This window comes from Panthera pardus, unplaced genomic scaffold (genome assembly GCF_024362965.1).
Source record: "Panthera pardus isolate Hobbes unplaced genomic scaffold, ASM2436296v1 HiC_scaffold_15, whole genome shotgun sequence".
NCBI classification, from domain to species: domain Eukaryota; kingdom Metazoa; phylum Chordata; class Mammalia; order Carnivora; family Felidae; genus Panthera; species Panthera pardus.
The window spans coordinates 80,977,722-80,999,440 of NW_026526710.1; the positions used below are offsets into that span (position 1 = coordinate 80,977,722).

A 21,719-nucleotide genomic window follows, 5' to 3' on the forward strand; every position below is an offset into this window, starting at 1 on the left:
AGATTTTACCATATTTTGAAACTTTCTGAGATGGTTGTTTTTAATGTGTTTCTATATATGACTGGATTTTTAAAAATATTTCTTTTTTGTTTTATTTTATTTATTTTTTATTTTGAGAGAGAGAAATAATCTTAAGCAGGCTCCACGCTCAGCCGGAGCCTCACATGGGGTTTGATCTCATGAGCCTGGAATCCTGACCTGAGCTGAAATCAAGAGTTGGACACTCAACTGAATGAGCCACCCTGGTGCCCCTGGATTTTTAAAATCAGATCTGAAAATCTTTTTTCTAATAGTTGAGTTTATCCCACTCATACTTAATGGCATAACCAACACTGAGACCTAAATTCTATCATATTTCATGTTATATTGGCCATTGCCCTTATTTTCTCTTTTATTATATAGTCTATTTTCCTTACTTTCTACTTCTATCTGGAAACTTTTTTATAAAGTTAATGGCAAGTAGTGTAGATTCAGGAACAATGGAGAAGAATCCAAGGACCTGCAGTGGAAAGTCATGAACCATGGCTTGCTAAGAAACTGGCAACCTTTAGGGCAGAGAGATATTTACAACAGTGAAACTCTTTATCTTGCTAATGTTTTGTGTGGATGCCTTGCTTCCATTAAAGTCTTTTTGTTCTTGTAAGCTGGTAGCTCCAAGTATGGTTTGTGGATCCTCTTTGATAATAATGCTAAAACATTATTTGCCTCTTTCACTGCATTGCCATTTTTACCAAGGGGGCAAAAACAATGGTGGGTAAAATTGAAGGTGCCTTTCCACGGACAAGGAGTGGCACCAACTGTTGTGATGGAATTAAACTTCCATAGGAGTTTTTTGGTTTTTTTTAAAGAAAGTAATGATTTTTAAAATTTTTAAAATATTTTTATTTATTTTTTGAGAGAGAATATGCTAGCAGGGAGAGGGGCAGAAGGAGAGAGAGAGAGAGAGAGAGAATGAGAGAGAATGAATGCGGGGTTTGATCTCAAAACCCTGGGATCATGATCCGAGCTGAAGTCAAGAAGTCAAGAGTTGGGTGCTCAACTACCTGAGCCACCGAGATGCCCCTTTCATAGCAGTTTTATATTCCTTACTTCTAGACATTTGTGGTAAAAAGAAAATTACAGTTACATTTAAGAATGTCACTGATGAAGCTGTAAAAATGACTGCATTTATTGAATCTTGACCCTGTGTACACATCTTTTCAGAATGCTTATGATGAGATGCAAACGTGTAGAACATATTCTCTTCCACATGCTGACCGAAGAAGGGAGCCTTGTGCTGTTGTTGTAGTTGCTGAGATAGCTCCTGTTTCGTGAAACACCACGTTTACCTGGCTGGCTCAGTCGGTGGTACGTTGGACTCTTGATCTCGGGGTCATGAGTTCAAGCCCCATATTGGGCGTAGAGCTTACTTTAAAAATAAAACAAACATTAATTAGAGAATAGTTGATGCCGAGATCCAGCCCCAGCAGGTCCAGGGGTTCCCGAAGGGTGAGAGGCGTCGGCGAAAATAACAAATGGACACAGACAAGAGCAGTGGGTTCGACTGGCTGCTTTACTGTGGCAAACGTGGCATTATATTTGTTAGCAGTTTCCTTGTCGCGTGCGTCACCTATGCTTCTCGGCTTTACCTAATTCTAAAAACGTTCCTTTGTGTAATCACCCATTAAGGAACCTCATGGTTATTTCTTTGTAACATTTCCTCCTGCCTTTTTGCTTATTGATTAACTTCTTCATACTACTTTCATTACGTATCTACGTTTATTTATAGTTTTATAAAGCGTTTGCTTCGCTATTTTCATGAAAGGTCATCTAGCTCTCAACACCTCAAGTGGAACATTTACAGGGACATGACTTCTTAATTGTTCCTTTGAACCATTTTCGGTACAAGGAACAAAAGTATTCGCTTTGGTCTGGAGTGCCGGGAGGGAGCCAAGAGGGCCCTAGGAACCCACTCCTTATGCGCTCCCAGAGAGACAGTGTATACCTAGGAACTAATGAACCATTCTGTACTTTAACCCACTGGGTCCAGTTATGCTCTGGAATGCCTCCTGGGGGCCAATTGGGCCTAGGGGTTTGAGTAACTTCTACCCATAGAGACATTGCTTTGTTGCCAGAGTGGGGCTTTCGAACCCACTTGCCCCCCTCCCTGGCTGAGAGATATATGGGGCTCTCCTTCCTTTAGGTAGGGGACGGGCAGGCGGGGGTGGCACCGGCTGGATATAAGGTTTCTTTTTTGTCCTGGGGGTCATCCCCAGAAAAATATCCCCGAGTTTGCCCCCATGGGTTTCTTTTGAATCATCAGTGCCAGTTGGACCATGGGGATGGCCATGATGAGTAAGAGGAGGGATACCAGTAGCTTCCCATTCGGAGGGTCGCTGTGTGTTGCCCTTCTGCCAACCACCCGGGCTGTGCCATCAGAAAGGCTGGATGGATCGGCTCCCGGCAAGTGGACAAACCATGGTTTTTCAGCTTGAGCTTTTAGTAGATATTTTCTCACAAATTCACTGACAGGATTGGTGTCAGTGATACATCCAAGCTTTCAAGCGAACATAGAATTGTGGAGAACTTGGGTCTACCTCTGTTAGCTTAACCTGCTTCCCAGTGCTGAGACTTTTCTGATGAGATCAATGGTGATGTTAACAGATGTGATTTTTTGATACTATATTATGAAATCTCTAATACCTGATGTTCTAAGATCGTACATACCTAGAGGATTGATTCAAAATGCAAGCTAGACCAATGGATTTGAATGTAATAGAGTAAAAAGTTATTGAAAGGGTTTCAGATTTCCCAATGCAGCTAACTTTTTAAGGAACTATCACTTGTTGATTTTTGGTATAATATCACAGGAAAGAATATCCACAGTTCTATGAGAAGTTTATTAAAGGAAATATTTCTCCCTTTCCCAGATATATATCTGTAGGCGGTTGGATTTTCTTCTTACACTTTAACTGAAACAACATAATGTAACAGATTGAAGGCAGATGGAAACGTGAGAGTCCTGCTGTCTTAAGTCAGACAGAAAAAAGATTTACAATAATGTGAAACAGCACCACTTCCCTCGCTGAATTTTTATTGTTTGGGTAAATACATTTATTTCTTGGGAAAATGTTATTTACATTAACACGTGATGAGTATATTATCATTTAAAAACAAATATTTTAAAGTCTCAGTTTTAGTTTCTACTAGGGTAAATTTGAGTAGATAGAACCCACCTAGACAAAGCTTCTTGTCTATGCTTTGGACGAGGATAAAGAGGTCCCCAGCCTGGAGACTTGGGGGAACCCTGATATAGCAGCAGGAGGACTGGCCTGGCGGCTTGTTGCAGGGGAAGAACGTGAGCTTCGAGGTGGCAGCCGGGTTCAGGCTGCACATCTGCTGTCTCCTCATGACGGATTATTTAACTTTGTTGGGTAGCTTTCAATCTCTGAGACCCAGTTTCCTCACTTGTTAAACTGACAATAACAAAACTATTTTATTTGTTGATGTTAAGTAGCTGTTCCATGTTGTATTTTAAATGTTTTCTGTAGGTGTTTTAATGGCCAGCACGACTAAGTCCAATCATTCCTTAAAAAAAAGAGTCTGTGAAATTATTTGAAGACGTTATCAGCGACCCATACAGATCACGTATGCTCGTCTAAAACCTTTTCCCTTGAACTTTTTTATACACATTTTCAAGTATATGTGTAAACTTCGAATTTTACAATTAGAAAAGCAGTAAAACTAATTCAGAACATTTACTTAGGCATGATGAGACAGATGGTAATCCTATAAAAAGATGGCATATATTTTTGGAAGTGCAAACAGAAAAACAGATACTCTTAAAAATTCCAGAGTGATCTTTGCCTAGAAAATGAAGGGAAGAGAGAGAAGGCCATATGTTCTAATAGAACTTTTTATAGTTCTTAATGCATAGGATTTTTGTTTATTTAATGTTAGTGTTGAGTTACATATGGATTGGCAGTTCAAGGAGGAATGATTATCATGTAGATAATTACCAAATACTTTTACTGTGGTTGTCAGTCTTTTGTTTCTACGAAATGGATGCAGTAGCGGGAAGTAGAAACCATTTGAACCCAAAATTTAGCGAGGTTGTTTTATTAAATAAAAAAACTTGAGTTTATTTACTTATTTTGAGAGAGAGAGCAGGCAGGGGAGGGGCAGAGAGAGGGAGAGAGAGAGAATCCCAAGCAGGTTCCTCACCGTCAGCACAGAGCTGACGTGGGGCTCGGATCCACAAACTTCAAGATCGTGACCTGAGCTGAAACCCAGAGCTGGCCGCTTAACCGACCGAGCCAGCCAGGCGCCCCTCGTGAGGTCAACTGAGATGTGAATGTGAGTCACCCCAGAGTCAGTCACCAGGCCTGCTGCTGGGGCGGTCGTGGGCATCAGGTCGCCTGTCGTGTGGAGCAGTGTCCACGTTCGTTTCACTGTGGTGTGCGCTGAATGCAGTTGTATCAAGTACCTTCTTTGGACCAGGTACACGCTGCGAGCTGGGGTTGAGATGTTGGAAAAAATTGCCAGGGTCTTTGCTTTCACGTGGAGTATGGATGGTCTGCTGGGCTGAGAGTCGTTAATCAGGTAGTTGTACAGACAGATCTAAGTGCACATCCTGGGAGAAGTGTGCAGGACTACGAGATCCTGGAATCAGGGGATGTCACCTACTCAGGAAGAGCAGGGTTCCCCGAGGAGTCGGTGGATAACGTGAGGTGTGAAGGCGTTAGTTGGAGAAGAGACTGGAGCGAGCATTTCAGATCGAAGGGGCAGCACGTTGAAAGTTCTGTGTAGAGTGAGGATGTGGTGAACATGAGCACTTCCGGTGTGAGTGGAGCAAAAGGACCAAGTAGAGAAAGGCCAGACTGTAGGGTTTTATTGAGCACGATAAGGAGCTTTGTGACTTTATTCTGAAAAATGGCAAATTATGGCTTGAGGGTGGGAGTGTGGGAGGCGTAGGCGGGCAGGGCATCCGATTAGGTTTGCATGTTTAAAATGGTTTTACTCAGGGGCGCCTGGGTGGCCCAGTCGGTTAAGCGTCCGACTTCGGCTCAGGTCATGATCTCGCGGTCCGTGAGTTCGAGCCCCACGTCGGGCTCTGTGCTGACCGCTCAGAGCCTGGAGCCTGTTTCAGATTCTGTGTTTCCCTCTCTCTGACCCTCCCCCGTTCATGCTGTCTCTCCCTGTCTCAAAAATAAATAAATGTTAAAAAATAAAAATAAAAAATAAATAAAATGGTTTTACTCACAATTACTGAGCACCTCCTAGGCCCTTGGAATGGTCCTAGACTCTTAGGAGACATCAGTGAATACAGTGGAGTTAAAATCCCTGCTTTTGTGAAGCTTATGTTCTTTTTTAATGTCTGGAGGGGCAGAAAGGCAGCGGAAGAAATGAGAAACTTTTATTGTATGCTAGAAAACACTAACTCAATTCAAGAGGGTAAGAGGGTCTGTATTGCAGCTGACGTGCCGGGTCAGGGCAGGTGACCTTGAGAAGGTGGCAGTTGAGCAAAGACTGGAAGGAATTGCGGGCTCGGCCGTGTGGATCTGCAGCGGCACCGGTGCCCCAAAGGGCAGCGTGTTTGTGGCATTCTCAGAGCATCGAGTGGAGGAGTGGAGAGGGCGGGTCGTGCAAAGACCGGAGAGTCCTGTCAGCTCGGGCCCTACCGCTGTAGAGACTTGTGTTTTTCACTGAGTGGGGTGGGCAGCATTTCAGGGTTTTACTGTTCCCACGGTTTGTCGGTTGGATGCGAGAAAGAGCAGAGTGTATGTGGACAGCAGATTGGGCTGTGTCGCCTCCATAGGGGCCGCCCTGGCCTTGCCCCTGTGCTCTCCACATCATGCTCTGGGGTTTTCTTCATCGTCATACCTGCTTTTCAGAACTTACCCAGTTAAGGATCTCTAAAACTCAGGCTTATGGTGTGTAGCATGCCCTCCAGATGTTTTCCACCCGACCCCGAGATGAATCTGGGTTATTTCTACTGTGTTATCTGAGGCCACACAGCTACACACACGTACACATACACACGTACGCACGTTTCTGATGTAATGACTTGTGTGTTCGTAACTGGCGAACCCAGAAGCGTTTGCAACTATAACTGTTTCCTATCAGAGGTCATGTTTCAGTCAATTAACAATTTTTAATTGAAGTCAAATGTTCATGTCACTAAAACTGTATCACAAACTGGGACATTATAAAGAATGACTTGGGGCGCCTGGGTGGCTCAGTCGGTTAAGCGGCCGACTTGGGCTCAGGTCATGATCTCGCGGTCCGTGAGTTCTAGCCCCGCCTCGGGCTCTGTGCTGACAGCTTGGAGCCTGGAGCCTGCTTCGGATTCTGTGTCTCCCTCTCTCTGACCCTCCCCAGTTCATGCTCTGTCTCTCCCTGTCTCAAAAATAAATAAATGTTAAAAAAAAAAAAAAAAATTTAAAAAAAAGAACTACTTTAAAAAAAAAAAAGAATGACTTGTAAATGGAAATTAGGTATTAATAAAACCTTCGCAAGAAGTTGATTCATTTTGACTCTCTCCAGTGCTCATATGTTGACCCTGAAACTCGCTCAACCCAGCCATTGTTAAAAAGTCTAAGAGGAGTGTGGTCTACTAGGGACACGTGGACAGTCCTCTCCAACAGCTACACGTAGTTCCAAGTGATTGTTTTAATAGCTTACATTTTATGAAGAAAGTGCTCATCTGTTCTTTGGAGAAGGTAATTGGAGACCCCAGGGTTTTTGTTTTTTGATTTGCTTGTTGTCTTCAAAGTTACAGTCCTGGTGGGTTTGGATGTGTATGTTGGGGAAGATGATCTGTGGGCTCAAAACTGGGAAGTGCATAGTTAAACTAGAGCTTGTGCTTTTAAAACCTTTTCATTCTTCTGAGTGCGCTTAGAATCCGACCCAGACACCTCGGTGTGCCATCTCATGCCCCCCCACCCCCCCCAGCCCCCCCACCCCCGCTCCTTCACACCATACGGTGTTGGGCACGGTGGGCTCCCCAGTGTTTCCGAGTTTCTGCAGTTTCCCACTGCAGGACCCTTGCACTTGCCCTTCCCTCAGTCCAGAGAGTTGTTCTTTCCACCTCAGCCTTCCTTTGCATGACTGGCCTCTTATCATTCCAGCCTTGGCCCAAATATTGGCTTGTCAGGAAGGCTTTTTGGAGGGGTCGTAGGTGTTGGTGGATTCTAGAGTGGGAACCAGTGTTCTCTGATTGCTTCCTTTCCCACCATGGTATCTGTCACAGTGACAATTATCCTGTGCTCCTTGGTTCACTCGTTTACAGCCTTTCCTAAAATAGTGACCATGATGATGGCAGGGCCACCCAGCTGTATCACTACCAGGGTGTGGTGTTCTTTCCACTTACAAGGTTTTCTCTGAAGACGGACCTTTTTGTGGGTTAAGACTCCTTTCAGGATCTGATGATAGTGATGAAAAGAACGTGGACAAAGTATTTGGTCTGTGAGTTCAGGGGCTTCAAAGAGCCAGTAAGACCTGCCTGTGGATTTTACTTCCAGATGTGCTGGCAGTTGGCATGCAGCCAGGAGGCAAAGTTAGGAATCCCCAAATACCCTTCCCTGTTTCTTTGTTTACAGCCTGGTCTGACTTACATAAGCTCTTAATGGTTGGTCGTGTTCAAAGTTTACTTCTCAAGAATACTATATTAGATTGTCCCTGTCCAGCCCTTTCCCGTCATTTCTTTGATCTGTCTTGGAGCCCACAGATGTCTTCTCTTAGTTTTGTATCAGCATAACTTCTTTTTTTTTTTTTTTAATTTTTTAATGTTTATTTTTGAGAGAGAGACAAAATGCAAGCAGGGGAGAGGCAGAAAGAAGGAGACCCAGAATCTGAAGTGGACTCCAGGCTCTGAGCTGTCAGCACAGGGCGCGACATGAGGCTCGAACTCACCAACTGCGAGATCATAACCTGAGCTGAAGTCTGACGCCCAGCCGACTGAGCCACCCAAGTGCCTCAAACAGCATAACTTCTCTTGGATCTAGTAGAGTACTTTTTTTTTTTTTTTTTTTCAGGGAACGTGTGTGTGCGCTTTCATGGGGCAAGAGACAGGGGGAGGGAGAATCTTAAGCAGGCTCCATGCTCAGCATGTAGGCAGACACAGGGCTCAATCCCAGAACCCTGGGATCATGACCTGAGCCTAAGTCAGGATTTAGGACGTTCTACCGACTGAGCCACCCAGGCGCCCCAGATGCAGTAGAGTAGCTTACACATGGAGTGTGGAAAGGCCCATACAGAGCTTTATGAAAAATAGCTTACAACAGGAAGGACAGTCCGTAGTACCTGCTGTAAGATTCAGATGCTTAGTACAACTTCGATTTCCCGATGATACCATAATCCATATGTAGATAATGCCATGGGTTCTGTACTTTTCACTCATCTTCAACTTTTCAAGATCAAAAAAACTTTAAAATACTTGTATAACTAGGGGTGCCTGGGTGGTTCAGTCAGTTGAGGGTCTGACTTCAGCTCAGGTCATGATCTCACGGTTCATGAGTTCAAGCCCCACGTTGGGCTCTGTGCTGACAGGTCAGAGCCTAGATCCTGCTTTAGATTCTCTCTCTCTCTCTCTCTCTCTCTCTCTCTCTCTCTCTCTCTCTCTCTCCCTCCCTCCCTCCCTCCCTCCCTCCCCCCCCTCCCTCCCCTGCTTGTGCTCTCTCTGTCTCTCTCTCTCAAAGAATAAATAAACATTAAAAAAAATTAAAAAAAAGAATAACTATGTGGAACTGAGTCATGGGGGGGAGTATTTACTGTATTTACTTCTTTCTCTTTACTGGTATTGATTTGGTAGAATTTCGATAGCCTTTGCATATCTGAATGCATACCGTGTGAAAGTACAGGAATAGATTCTGTATGGTAGAGCATGTTGACTCACAGGCAGGTGTTTTTCCATGTGGCCTTTTTAGATGGAATTGCCGGTCCTGGATCACTTGTAATAAGGGCTTCTTATAGATGTTAGATTGCTCCATTTTGTTAAGAGATTTAGCCAGTTTTGCATGCTGTAGTTTTCCTGTCCCATCATTCCTATCATTTACTTGATAGTGAAGGAATATTTATTTGGTATCAAAGAATTTAAGCAGTATATATTAAATATGTAATGGTACCTCCTAGTTAGGAATAAAAAAAATGAGTAAGACGTTTCTCATTTCTTTCTGTAATCCTCTCTCTTCACGGATTACAGTCTGGGGAGATACGATGTGAACAGAACACAAGCAATTCTAGGGCGCTGTGTGACGTACTATTAAGTAAGAGCATACGGAGTATTTGGAGTTCAGAGAAGGGGGAGAGAACTCTCCTCCGGCTGGGTGATCAGAGTAGATTTCAGGAAGAGATACATTCTTCTAAGGAATTCTCTGAAAGGTGGACGACAGAAAAGAACATTTAGCAGGAGGAGGGAGTAACCATAAACAGGCACAGAAGCAGGAAAACAAAAGCCTTCATAATTAAGATTGAAACTGAACTAACAGTTTACACCATTCCTAGAAAGTTGTTCCTGACCCTCTGTGGTCAGGTTGATTGACCTGCTTGGGTTTGAGAGACGGGGTGACATTCCAGACAGATCATTAGAAGTCATTCTGGTTGTTGATCCATTGATGTAGATCATCAAGAATTTGCTGATTTTCAATAATCACTGCAAACATCACTCTTACTGGGGCTGAACAGATTTGTTTTGTCTTGTATTTGCATCCTTTAGTTTTATATTTTATAGCTATTGGTAATTAAGCTTTCTTAATCTCTGTGTGAATTGATGCCCGGTCCTTTGTATGAACAAAATTGGATTCGTCGCTAATGAGCCGGAAAATTATCACTAACACAGGCGGCTTTATTAGTCTTCAGGTCACCATTTCAGCCTGTTAAGACAAATAAATGCAATTTCAAATATTATCAAGAATTGTACTTAAAAGTTCTCTCTGATTAAGAGAAGTTAATGGGACTTTTGGTATACTTGGGTTGTCCTGTTTTCCTTAGCTTCACAAAAAATTTGACAGTTCTCCATCCCTTTGTGGTATCTTTTGAAGTTTTATTCTTTTCGTGCCTTGCTTAAGAAATTTTATTCCTATCTCAAAGGCTTAAAGATATTTTATATTTTATTCTAACTAAACAGATTTTCACTATTAGATTTTTAATTTACTGGCAGTTTATTTTCATTGATGGTGTGAGATATGGACTCCAGTTTTCTCATTTTTCCGGATGCATAGCCAGTTATCTTAGCACCGCGGACTAAATTGTGTCCTTTGCCACTGGTTTGCCTTCTCTCGTGCATCAAGTTTCCATATATGCACGGGCCTGCTTCTGTGTGTGACAGTTTTTCTGTTTGCAAAGATTTCTGCAAATATTTCCATGGTACACACGTATGTAATATGACAAAATTATTTTATGTTATTCTGGAATAGTATTTAGTTGCAACAGAATTTAAAACTGATTCTCAGGCATTTTTAAAACTTCATACTCTGACGAAGGAGTGTGAACATGCAATGTACAGATTTTCATGAAGACACTTTTTTTGGCCTTCCTAAAATATTTCTGTAGAAGGCTAGTTGATGTGAAGTTAGTATGTAAATGCTAAGCGTGGTAAGTTATATTAAGTCACTGGTTGTCAACTTTGGGAGTAGCCACGTAGTCTGTTGGGCTGTGGGGTTCCGTGGTCAAGGTGTGGGGTTCCGTGGTCAGGGTCCAGGACTTGGTCATCCGCGAGGCCCATGATTTGGGCTCACGTCATACAAACACGTTACACTGATTTTTGCCAAAAGCACCTGGTTCACTTTTATTTACTATTTATTTATTTCTGTGGTGAGTGGGATATTGTCTCCTTTCTGTTGATCTTTTTTTATACTTGGTGATGTTTTAAAATTTTGACATAATTGTACACATACTGTTATTCCCAAGTGAACAGCTTATTTTACTTCGCTTGCATTTCACGTTGGCCTCTTTCTCATGACAGGTTGTAATTCATCCTAGTCATCTATCACCAAAATATCTAAATTCCACTACATGGCGGTTTTACCTTTTCAGATGTACCTGTCACAGTCAAGTGTGGGGACTGTTATTCCTGTCAAAAGAGATTAGATATTGGAATCTGGCTTTGGCTACAAAACCTATACTTCGTCTACTTCGTCAACTCCAAAGGAGTGACTTACCAGCTAAAGAATAGTGTCCTTATATTCTCCACTTCACATTTATGAAATGGCCATGTTTTTGTCAAACAAATTAAAAATGTGAATAACTTATATATTACATGTTAATAACTTAGATATTAGGTAGAAAGTAATGGTGCTTGGATAACGAGTTCATCTAATCCACAGCTTAATATGATGTTTAAAAGTAACTGGTGCTCCAAGTACTTACATGCATTTTGTTTCCTACAACTTGCTCAAAAACATAGTACGTGACAGTACGACTTTTTAAAATTGCTTTTTCCTTTATGGAGATGATATTGCTGATCCCCTGATAGGTTGTCTGATCTCAGTGGTTTTTATTAAAAATAATTTCCTGCCGATTCTGTGTGCACAGTAACCAAATCCTATCTGTCCCTGAAGTAAACGTTTAAAGATACCTCTCCCCTCCGTTCCCACCATATTATCGTCAGTATGTTACTAATAGATTTGTATTATAATTTATCCATTCATAGATGTCTCTCTGCCACCGGGTTATGAGGCCAGAACTGATTTATTAATCTGCATATGACCATACAGTGCTGGGTTTGTAACAGGGGCTTAGTAACTGCACAGTGAAGTCATGAATGTCGTCAAGCTTGGAGCCTGTAGTCCTTTGGCAGGAAACAGAGTGGTGGTAAACTAGTGGTTGGGGAGTTGGAATCTTGCTGTTAGTTTTATCAGCATTTTGCTCAAGTCAAGCTAATCATCTTGTGATGGCATTATACTTTGATGCTTGCAGAAAGTGCAGAGCACGGACATAGAGGAAATAAATATAAAGCATTGTGCGTAGTTTCAACAGAATGTCTTTGCAAAGCAGTTATTACTGTTAATATTACTTCTGGGGCAAACTTTTCCCTGTAAAACGACAGTCACAAAGCCTTCACAGAATTGAAATCCTATCTTTTCAGTGATGGAATGATGTACAAGATAGTTTAGAAAATGTATTCCTGGATACAGAGGTATAAAAACTTGCCAGGCGAAATTACCAAAAAAAAAAAAAAAAAAAAAAAAAAAGAGAGAGGAAGAAATCCTAACTCGGGAAATGTGCTTCATAATCTTCAGAATAGATCCACACCTACACATACCTAGTTTTCACGGGTCGTCCCGGCTGCGAGCGTTGGGCGTCTCTCCTCTGTGCGAGGCGCTGGGAACACGAATGGGAAGGGGCCTTAGTCTCAGGAAACGCAAAGGTGTGTTCTAAAGGGGCATTTCTAGACTTTTTCCAGATCATCACAGATCATGGGATTCTTTTACGTAATTTTACAGATGCCTCCGTATTTGAAAGCGTGTGTAGATTGTGGAGGGGTCAGGCCGACTCGTTCTCCCGCCGGTGGGACTGGGCGTCTCCACCGAGCGCGTGTCGCCGCGTTGCAGCCTGGGGCCGGGTGCAGGCCGGGGAGTGCCGGTCCCTGCGGTGCGCATCGTGCGAGGCTGAGAGTGGGTGTCGCGGGGGCGGTGTCGGCGAAGGCCGGAGCGCGGACTCCTGTCCGGAAGCCGGGTGCGGAAGGAGAAGAGGAAAGTTAGGGTTTGCCCTCGCAGCATCCTGACAGGCTTGGCAGGGGCCGTGAGCAGGGGGCTCACGTGTCCTCGTGTGGAGGCGAAAGGATTGAAACAGTAAAGTAAAACTTCTGTGGAAAGATTTTTTTTTTTTTAATGTGACTTTTTTTTAATTTTATTTTTTATTTTTTAGAAAATGGCTCCAAAGGGTATATGAAGCTGGAAAAGTACATAGATGCAGCATTGCAGCCTCTCCAGATGTTTGAGGATAATATTCCGGAGAGAAATTGATCCCCTCGGATTAGGTAACTAGTCATAATGAAGAAAATTAGTCTTAAAACCTTCCGAAAATCTTTCAACTTGAATAAAAGTAAAGAAGAAACGGATTTCATGGTAGTGCAGCAGCCGTCACTGGCCAGTGATTTCGGGAAAGATGACTCCTTGTTTGGTAGCTGCTACGGTAAAGACATGGCCAGCTGCGATCTCCACAGCGAAGATGAAAAGGGTGGGAAGAGTCGATCCAAGAGCGAAAGCCTGATGGGTACGTTAAAACGACGGCTGTCTGCGAAACAGAAGCAGAAAGGCAAGGGCAGCGCGCCCTCCGGGAGCTCGGCTGACGAGGACACCTTCTCCTCCTCCTCGGCGCCCCTGGTCTTCAAAGACGTAAGAGCCCAGAGGCCCATCAGGTCCACTTCGCTCCGCAACCATCACTACAGCCCTACGCCGTGGCCTCTGCGACCCACGAACTCGGAGGAGACGTGCATCAAGATGGAGGTGAGGGTCAAAGCCTTGGTTCACTCTTCCAGCCCGAGCCCAGCCCTGAACGGGGTTCGGAAGGATTTTCACGACCTCCAGTCGGAGACGGCGTGCCAGGAGCAGAGTAGTTCACTCAAGAGTTCAGAGTCTCACAACGGAGACTTGCATCTTCACCTTGATGAACATGTGCCTGTAGTTATCGGACTTATGCCTCAGGACTACATTCAGTATACTGTGCCTTTAGACGAGGGGATGTACCCTCTGGAAGGGTCGCGTAGCTATTGTCTGGACAGCTCTTCTCCCATGGAAGTCTCTGCGGTCCCTCCGCAAGTGGGAGGGAGCTCCTTCGCCGAAGACGAGAATCAGGTAGACCAGGACCTAGTGGTGGCCCCAGAGATCTTTGTGGATCAGGCGGTGAACGGCTTGTTGATTGGCACCACGGGAGTCATGTTGCAGAGCCCGAGAGCGAGTCACGACGATGCCCCCCCACTCTCACCGTTGCTACCTCCAATGCAGACCAATCAGATCCAAAGGAACTTCGGTGGGCTCACCGGCACAGATGCCCACGTGGCGGAAAGCATGCGCTGTCATTTGAATTTTGATCCTAACTCTGCCCCTGGGGTTGCAAGAGTTTACGACTCGGTGCAGAGTAGTGGTCCCATGGTTGTGACGAGCCTTACGGAGGAGCTGAAAAAACTGGCGAAACAAGGATGGTACTGGGGACCGATCACACGCTGGGAGGCAGAAGGGAAGCTAGCAAACGTGCCAGATGGTTCTTTTCTCGTTCGGGATAGTTCTGATGACCGTTACCTTTTAAGCTTGAGCTTTCGCTCCCATGGCAAAACACTTCACACGAGAATTGAACACTCAAACGGTAGATTTAGCTTTTATGAACAGCCGGATGTGGAAGGACATACGTCTATAGTTGATCTGATCGAGCATTCAATCAGGGACTCTGAAAACGGAGCTTTTTGTTATTCAAGGTCTCGGTTGCCCGGATCTGCAACTTACCCGGTCAGACTGACCAATCCAGTGTCACGGTTCATGCAGGTGCGTTCTTTGCAGTACCTGTGTCGTTTTGTTATACGTCAGTATACCAGAATAGACTTAATTCAGAAACTGCCTTTGCCAAACAAAATGAAGGATTACTTACAGGAGAAGCACTACTGAAAGATTATGAGAACCCCCGCATCTTGCACTTTGGGAATAAGAAAAAGAGATTGAAATACAGTTTACAAACTTTCATTGCTATCGAAATCTTTTGCTGCCATACTATTTCAGTTTTATGTGTAAAAGTAATCAATTTGTTTAGTTCGGGGTGGGGAAGTGTCAGCAAGGTGTCTTGGGTTTATTTTGGTTCTTTAAAAAGGGAAGTCTCGAGGTTTCGGAAGTGTGAATTATCTTTCATCAATGTGCAGAATAATCACAATGTGAATTATCAGATTCTCCTTAACCACCCCCCCCAAGTCCTTTGCTGCTATCCACTGTGATTTTTATGCATTAAAAGCACATTTCATGTGTATTCAACCCTAAGTAAAGTTGAATGAAACTTACAGAATGAGTATTGTTATGTCTCTTTAAATGGCCCATTTTCAAAGATAGTGTTGAATAAACATACCCGTGTGATAAAACACAGAATTTACACGTACACTGAAAATGATTTTTACTCTCCTACTTTAGAAAGATTTATTTAGAATTATGATTGGACATAATCTTGGGTGTTAGAATGTAGACCCGCAGCATATCTTTTACAACACCTACTCTAAATTGTTTCTGAGGTTGTGCTGTGTTTTGGTTGTGGAAAGTGGAATTTTTCTGTTGCCTTCATTTTCATCTTGTGGTTTGTCTACTTTAATAAATGGCCTTACATTAAAAAATCATCAAGAAGTATATAACACCAACGTAAGAAAGTGTTGCCTTTTCTGTCATTAAGCTCTGGTACAAATTGGCATAACGTGAAAAGATCTGTGGGACTAGAACTATTACTGAAGAAATTACTAGATGATCATAGTTTCCTGTGATGGTAATTTTTTTGTGTATTAATTATACTTTCCTTCGGTAAAGTGTTTTTTCTGTGATTTCTTTCGCTTAGCCAACATTTTCTTTGGGTGAACTTGACGTAGAACCGATTTTCATAGAAAGAGTGGGTTCTCTTGCATTATTTAAGTTTATATAAAGTTTTAAATTGATTCGAATAGAAAACATTGTTTTAGAGTTGGATTTTTATTCTTTTATGTAGTCACTATTAAGATATGCTAGGTTTGACCCTTCTTCCTTCTCCCCACCAAAAACCAAAAAAACCCGATGACTTTAGTTGAAAAACTGTGGAAACTGTGGAGCATCATGTAAGAAGAATATTAAAACCATATCAGGTATATGGAAGTCTTGTCACCTGCCATATACCGCTGTTTAAAACTAATTTATTGTTTTTTGGTTTTTTGTTGTTTTAAATCTAGCTGAGTCTTAAGTAAATTGGCAGGCATCGTTAGGTATTTTATCTCTAATTTAGTCACTTGGATTGGGGGGTGGGGGGTGGGGTTGTCCCCAGTACTTTTGTTATTTTTGACATTCAGTGTTTATTCGCTGCACTATTCTTTAGTGAGTATTTTGGAAGTACCCCATGTAGAAAATGTTTCCATCTCAGATGAAACATACAATTTAACACATTTCTTCCTTTGTCACTCAGTTTTCCTGTCTCTTACCCGTCAATTAAAAACAAGAGTAAAGTAAAGGTCTTAGGTCAACCCTAATGGCTTTGTCATTCAGTATCCCTGTTTTTTTGTTTGTTTTTTGTTTTTTTTTTTTCCTCTCTGTTTTTTAGGGTCAGAACTGAGAAATACCAAGAAAAGGCACAATGATATCGTGTTATGGTATTTTGACATAAAGGGGAAAAGGTACTTAATTTTGGTGGAATGTTGATTGTACCTTGTCATAAAGGCTCCTCTTGAATTTTCTGATGTTTTCACCTAATAAGATGGAGTATACTGTAATAATATAATTTAAGTGTTCACTATAAGCTATTTGGATTAAGAACTATTACAGAGTTGTAAACTTATCAAATTAATGCAAGACATTTAAACTATTTTTTTGCAAAACTATTTATTTTTAAACAATTTAAAATATATCTAGGGTGAGTTAAAAGTCCCTGTGCATCTATATTAGATGGCAGGTATTGTCACAGAGTCACTGTGTATTAATAATAAATGTTGAAATGGCTTCTCCATGTTTCTAGAAGCATTTACATGTACTCTTTGTGAGACCATGGTGCACAGAGGTCTTTGGACTGCCCTGAACCCCGTCTTCTTGTGTGGACATAGCCTGTTCCCCACGTGTTCCTCATGATACCATGTGTTCAAGATTTAGCTATTTAGTTTCAAGATTATTTTGATTTTCATCTAATGGTTTTTAAAATCATATTTTGTGTTTTATGGAGGGCAAGTCTAGATGCCGTTCTAATTCAGAAAGCCAGTTTTTTATGTGCTTTTTGTATATTCATAACATAAAATACTTTACAATGCCCCATTCTAATCCAATTTGAAATTTCTAGGGTCTGACAGTGTATCGAGAAAAATAAAAGTATTTGCCAAGAAATTATTTACAAACAAAGGAGTATTGCAGTATTTTCTGCTTTTGTGTAGAGAGAGCCATTTGGCATAGGCAGCACAAGATAATGTGAAAGATCGGCTTTATAGGATACTAAAATAGTCTGCTTAAAAATGGAAGGGAGAAAAGAGGGAAATCTCCATCCCGTAGTTTGGTCTAGAAACCATTTGTGTAAACTTCTAGATTACCCTGAGTGGCAGCTTAGATGACATGGACACAACCTGTAAGTGACATTTAAAGATATGAGCTCAAGGCAAGAAAGAGAAAACAGGAAAGCCGTATCCTTTTGCCATAGTAAATGAATCAGAGTTGTTTTCTTGAAGATTTCACCACAAAATACAACGGAGGCCAGAAGATAATTCTAGGCTTCCTAGGACACTTTTGTGCATTTTTATAAATAATAAAAAAGCATAGAAAGTACTTGAAAAATATCTCCCTCTTTCTCTTTCTAAGGAAATCTTCTCTTTCTACTTGGTGCAATAATCTGAAAATCTAGAAGGTCAAAAATATATCACAGGAAATGATCATAGAACTAAAAATAGTTTTTAAGGAAACGAGTTACAAGGGCAACCATCTTGCTATTGAAGAAAATTGTGTGCCAGAAGGCTAAATCGTCGGCGTATTAGGAAATAAACACAAAGTATACCTTATAATTTCTGAGCCAGTATTACCGAAACAGGATAAAAATGACTAAAATCTTAAATAGGTTCTATGCAGTGTCCCTGCTAGTGCTGGGTCTAAATATCTTAATGCTTTCAGAAACGCCAATTTTAATCATGGACATTTCACATTATATACAAGAGATAACCTACATGAGTGATTCAAAATAGTATATATTAAATCTTAATGGCTGTTCATCGAATGCGAAGTCTTAATTTGAAAATGAAATCACACTACCAGCAAGACAGTTTTGTTGAAAACTCTAATAAGAAACAGTTGCCAGTTCCATAAAAAACTTTAAAATTCCAAAATAAAGTATTGGTACGCTAGTAATCACAAATTTGATTTCTTTTAATACTTTTAAAAATCCTATCAGGAAGGGTTTTTTTTTTTAATAAACGTTCTTTTTATTAATTAGTCATAACATCGTGAATGTGTAGTTGCTGTTTCTGACAAGTGATCCAAACTCTACATCCAGAGATGATGAAAAATTCTTATAGAATTTTGTAATAAGTATACATGTTGGGTTTAAAGACATTTTATAGTCGTTGGGAGTGCCATGAAATTAATACTTGCAATCCAGATTGCTGTACTTTACACTTTTTCTGTATGTTTCAAGTCAGGTGTGTACCATTTGTACTGAGAACACCACAGAATGAATTATCCAAAGTCCATTGATTTTAATATGTGTTTTGGTTTGTAAACAAATTATAGTAATTTCTTGCACATTTTTGGAAATTAATTGTATAAGGATTTATGTATCTGCTTCTAGATACAGTGTGTAAATAAAAATTTCGTTCACAAGACCTGCCTTGTAGTTTATTTATATTTAATACCTGGATTACAGAATCTGATTTTAATTAAATCAGGTTAACTAGATAGTTTCTGGATGTCTCATAAACTTGCAGAGACTGGAGGGTAGGGACCAGCAAATTTAGTTTAAAAAAAAAAAAAAAAGGCAGAAAAAAAAAGCCAGGAAAAAGTAAAATAGTGTTGCTCACAGGAGATAGGAAATGAATTTAGAATCAGCAAGTGTTGCTAATATCCTAAAGCCTTTAACATAAAGGCTGGAGTGAACTGACAAACCATAACAAAACCTCTCCTAAAGAGACTACTTAACATTAGCACAGTAATAAGACTTCACTAGAAGTTTGTACTGGATGATGAAATGTTTGGATCGTGACATTTTTTTAAATGTCCCTATTGATAATATTTCATAAAAATAGAAGCAGGCTATCAAATTCTCTTTAATACTTTTAACTTTTTCCAGTTACTGGTTCTGAGAGTTACCTTAACCTTCTGAAACCTCTTAAAAATTTTTTGACTCTTGTTTTCTTGTCTTTTACGTGACTTGTCTTGCTAATGGATGTTTCACATCAGCTTCTCTGTTCCCACTCTCCCTACCCCAAAGCCTTCTCCCCAGAGTCCATGGCCCCCTGTAAGGCCAGGCCTGATGCTGGCAGAGAACCCAGTAGTGGTGGGGTCTGAAAATACGCATTTCTGAACACTGGACTTTGCAGCCAGATTCCTGGGGTTACACTTTTTGTCTTAAACTGCATATTCCCTACTTCCTACCAGACAACTTTGCCACCTTCTCTGAGGAGTGAGAGGGTCCTCTTGGCAAAGCCCTCCCATAGGTTGTACAAGCCAAAGAGGTTGGCCAGAGCAGGGGTTGTTTCCAGAGGGTTTACAAACAGGGCCAACTGCCTTATGTAGGAGTCACTTTGGACCATCAGATCCTGTGCTTGGCAACTGGCTTGCAAATAATGGTAAATCTTAAAAGGGAGACTTTTTGATCATGAGACATGGTTTTCCCCACACTAAGAAAGTTCTAGGAAGTGCAGATCTATATATAAGGGCTGCCTTTTTCTGGTCTCTAACTTGGGTCTGTGAGTCTAACAGACACTTAGGACTCCATCACACCAGCCTGGGTCACTAGTGAATTTATAAAGTGTTCTCATTTTAGTAGAATCGTACTAAAGAGAACTTCTGTTGCTTTGTGTAAATAATCTGCTCTTTGGCCCTGCCTTGCCCCTAACAATTTTAAGAGCTGGCATCTCTGATTCCCTCCACTGAGAACTCGTTCTGAAGCCACCTGTTCACCTAATTCCTTCGCCACGGCGCATTTCTCTCTCCTCGCTGTAGTCCTTGGCATTCTTGTTTTCCGGTGGCTGGCAAGTGGTGAGCATCATTTGGCCCAGAGAATTACCATCCCAGTAGTGGCTGTGGGGTGTAAAAATTGCCTAGAAAGCCGGTAGACGTGTATCTTTTAACACAGAAGACTACACTACATGGGTTCTTCTGGAATCAGCAGATGAAACTCGAGAGCTGCGTTTTAGATCACCCGCCCCTTAAGAATCAGAACAAACATAAATTGTGCTGCCATATCTACTGCTAACACTTAACATATATTTTACATCCTCAAAACAGCCCTATGCAAGGCAGGCACCTTAGCATCATAAAAAAAGACACAAAGGTGAACTTCACAAGGTCACAAGATAGTGACAGAACCAGGTTACAAGTTCATGCAGTTTGGTTCCAAGATCCATGCTGTCATGCAATATGATACACTTCCTCTACTTGGGGTTTCCTATTATTTAGAATGTTTATTTCGGATTGTCATGGGAAAGAACTTCAGCACGAGCAAATGAATTACCTACTGTGGTCTTCTTCAGGCAACTACTCTGTAGCTTAAACAAGATGTTCTGTCTGGGCACTGGCGGGTAACCGTTTATGGGGCCTGACTCAGTGTATCTTATGGGCTTCATCTTTTAATCCTGAGGAAGAGAACATGGCTTTCCCTTGCATGGCCTTGGAGAAGTTCACTGGAAAGAAAACTGCCTAGGGGCGCTTCTGTGGTTCAGTTGGTTGAGCGTCTGACTCTTGGATTTTGGCTCAGGTCAGGATCCCAAGGTCGTGGGATTGAGCCCACGCTCAGTGTGGAGGCTGCTTGGGATTGTCTCTCCCTCTACAGCTCTGCCCCTCTCCCCCACTAGCACTCTCTCTCTCTCTCTCAACCCCCCCCCCCCCAAACCCTGCCTCATAAGCTAATATAGGAACACGATTTGGAGGAGTTGAATTGTAACTCTTGGGAAGCCTTCTCCACGTGTTTGGTACATAAGGAAAAATGTTCTCTCTGGGTTTTTGGTAATGTATTTGATCACACTGCCTGAGACGTTATTGTGCCCTGTTGTACCAGGAGTCACAGTTTTATGCTTTATGGCACACAAAAGAATCCCCCCCTTCCTTCTCATTTCCCACAGCCATGCCCAGCCAGTTCTCTTAAACTTCCTGTCATTTTGTAGTAAGCACATCCTGAACAAGAACTTCCTTCTGGAAGTAGTTCTAACTGGAACTCTGTGTTCTAGCTTCTCGCCTGCACCTTAAGTGGGTAGAAAAAAAATCACCAGCTCTGTTCATATGGTAATTGTTATGATGACTTCAAGGTAAATTCCCCTCCCCACTTCTGGGAAATAGCCACTTATATTATACCTAGCCCAGTATCATTAAAACAGCAATAATCTTGTTGTTACAAACTTTGAATAGTTTCCCTAAACCCTATCAGCACATATGACTAGCCTAGGAAGTTTAGAGAATTAAGACAATTAAGTGAAACTGAAAGTAGCTAAATCCCATTTAAAATGCATGTCAGTGTTTTCTGTGGTGTAAGTCTACAGGCAATGAATTCTCTTACCTTTTGTGTAACTGAAATGTGTTTATGTTGCCCTTTGTTTTTGAAAGATATTTTCACTGGATATAGAATTCTGGATTGACTTTTTCTTTTCCTCTGTGAGTACTTTTAAAATATCAGGGGCACCTAGATGGTTCAGTCGTTGAGCATCCGACTTCGGCTCAGGTCATGATCTCACAGTTCGTGGGTTTGAGCCCCGTGTCGGGCTCTGTGCTGACCGCTCAGAGCCTGGAGCCTGTTTCGGAATCTATGTCTCCTTCTCTCTCTACCCCTCCCCTGCTCGCTCCCTGCCTCTGTCTCTCTTTCAAAAACTAAAAAAAATGTTAATTTTTTTTTTTTTTAATCATTCCATCGTC

At 41.7% G+C, this 21,719-nt stretch overlaps 1 protein-coding gene across 6 annotated transcripts in view; it reads left to right on the forward strand.

Moving 5' to 3' along the window:
- The window catches only part of SOCS6 (suppressor of cytokine signaling 6), a 39,423-nt gene extending 20,945 nt beyond the window's left edge, over positions 1 to 18,478 (forward strand). For all 6 annotated transcript variants that reach the window (XM_019432559.2, XM_019432558.2, XM_019432555.2 and 3 more), the window contains one exon: positions 12,847 to 18,478. In XM_019432559.2, the coding sequence (XP_019288104.1) occupies positions 12,972 to 14,579 (1,608 nt within the window). In that variant the 5' untranslated portion in view covers positions 12,847 to 12,971 and the 3' untranslated portion in view covers positions 14,580 to 18,478. The remainder of the gene's footprint in view (positions 1 to 12,846) is intronic.
- The last annotated feature ends 3,241 nt before the right edge of the window (positions 18,479 to 21,719 follow it).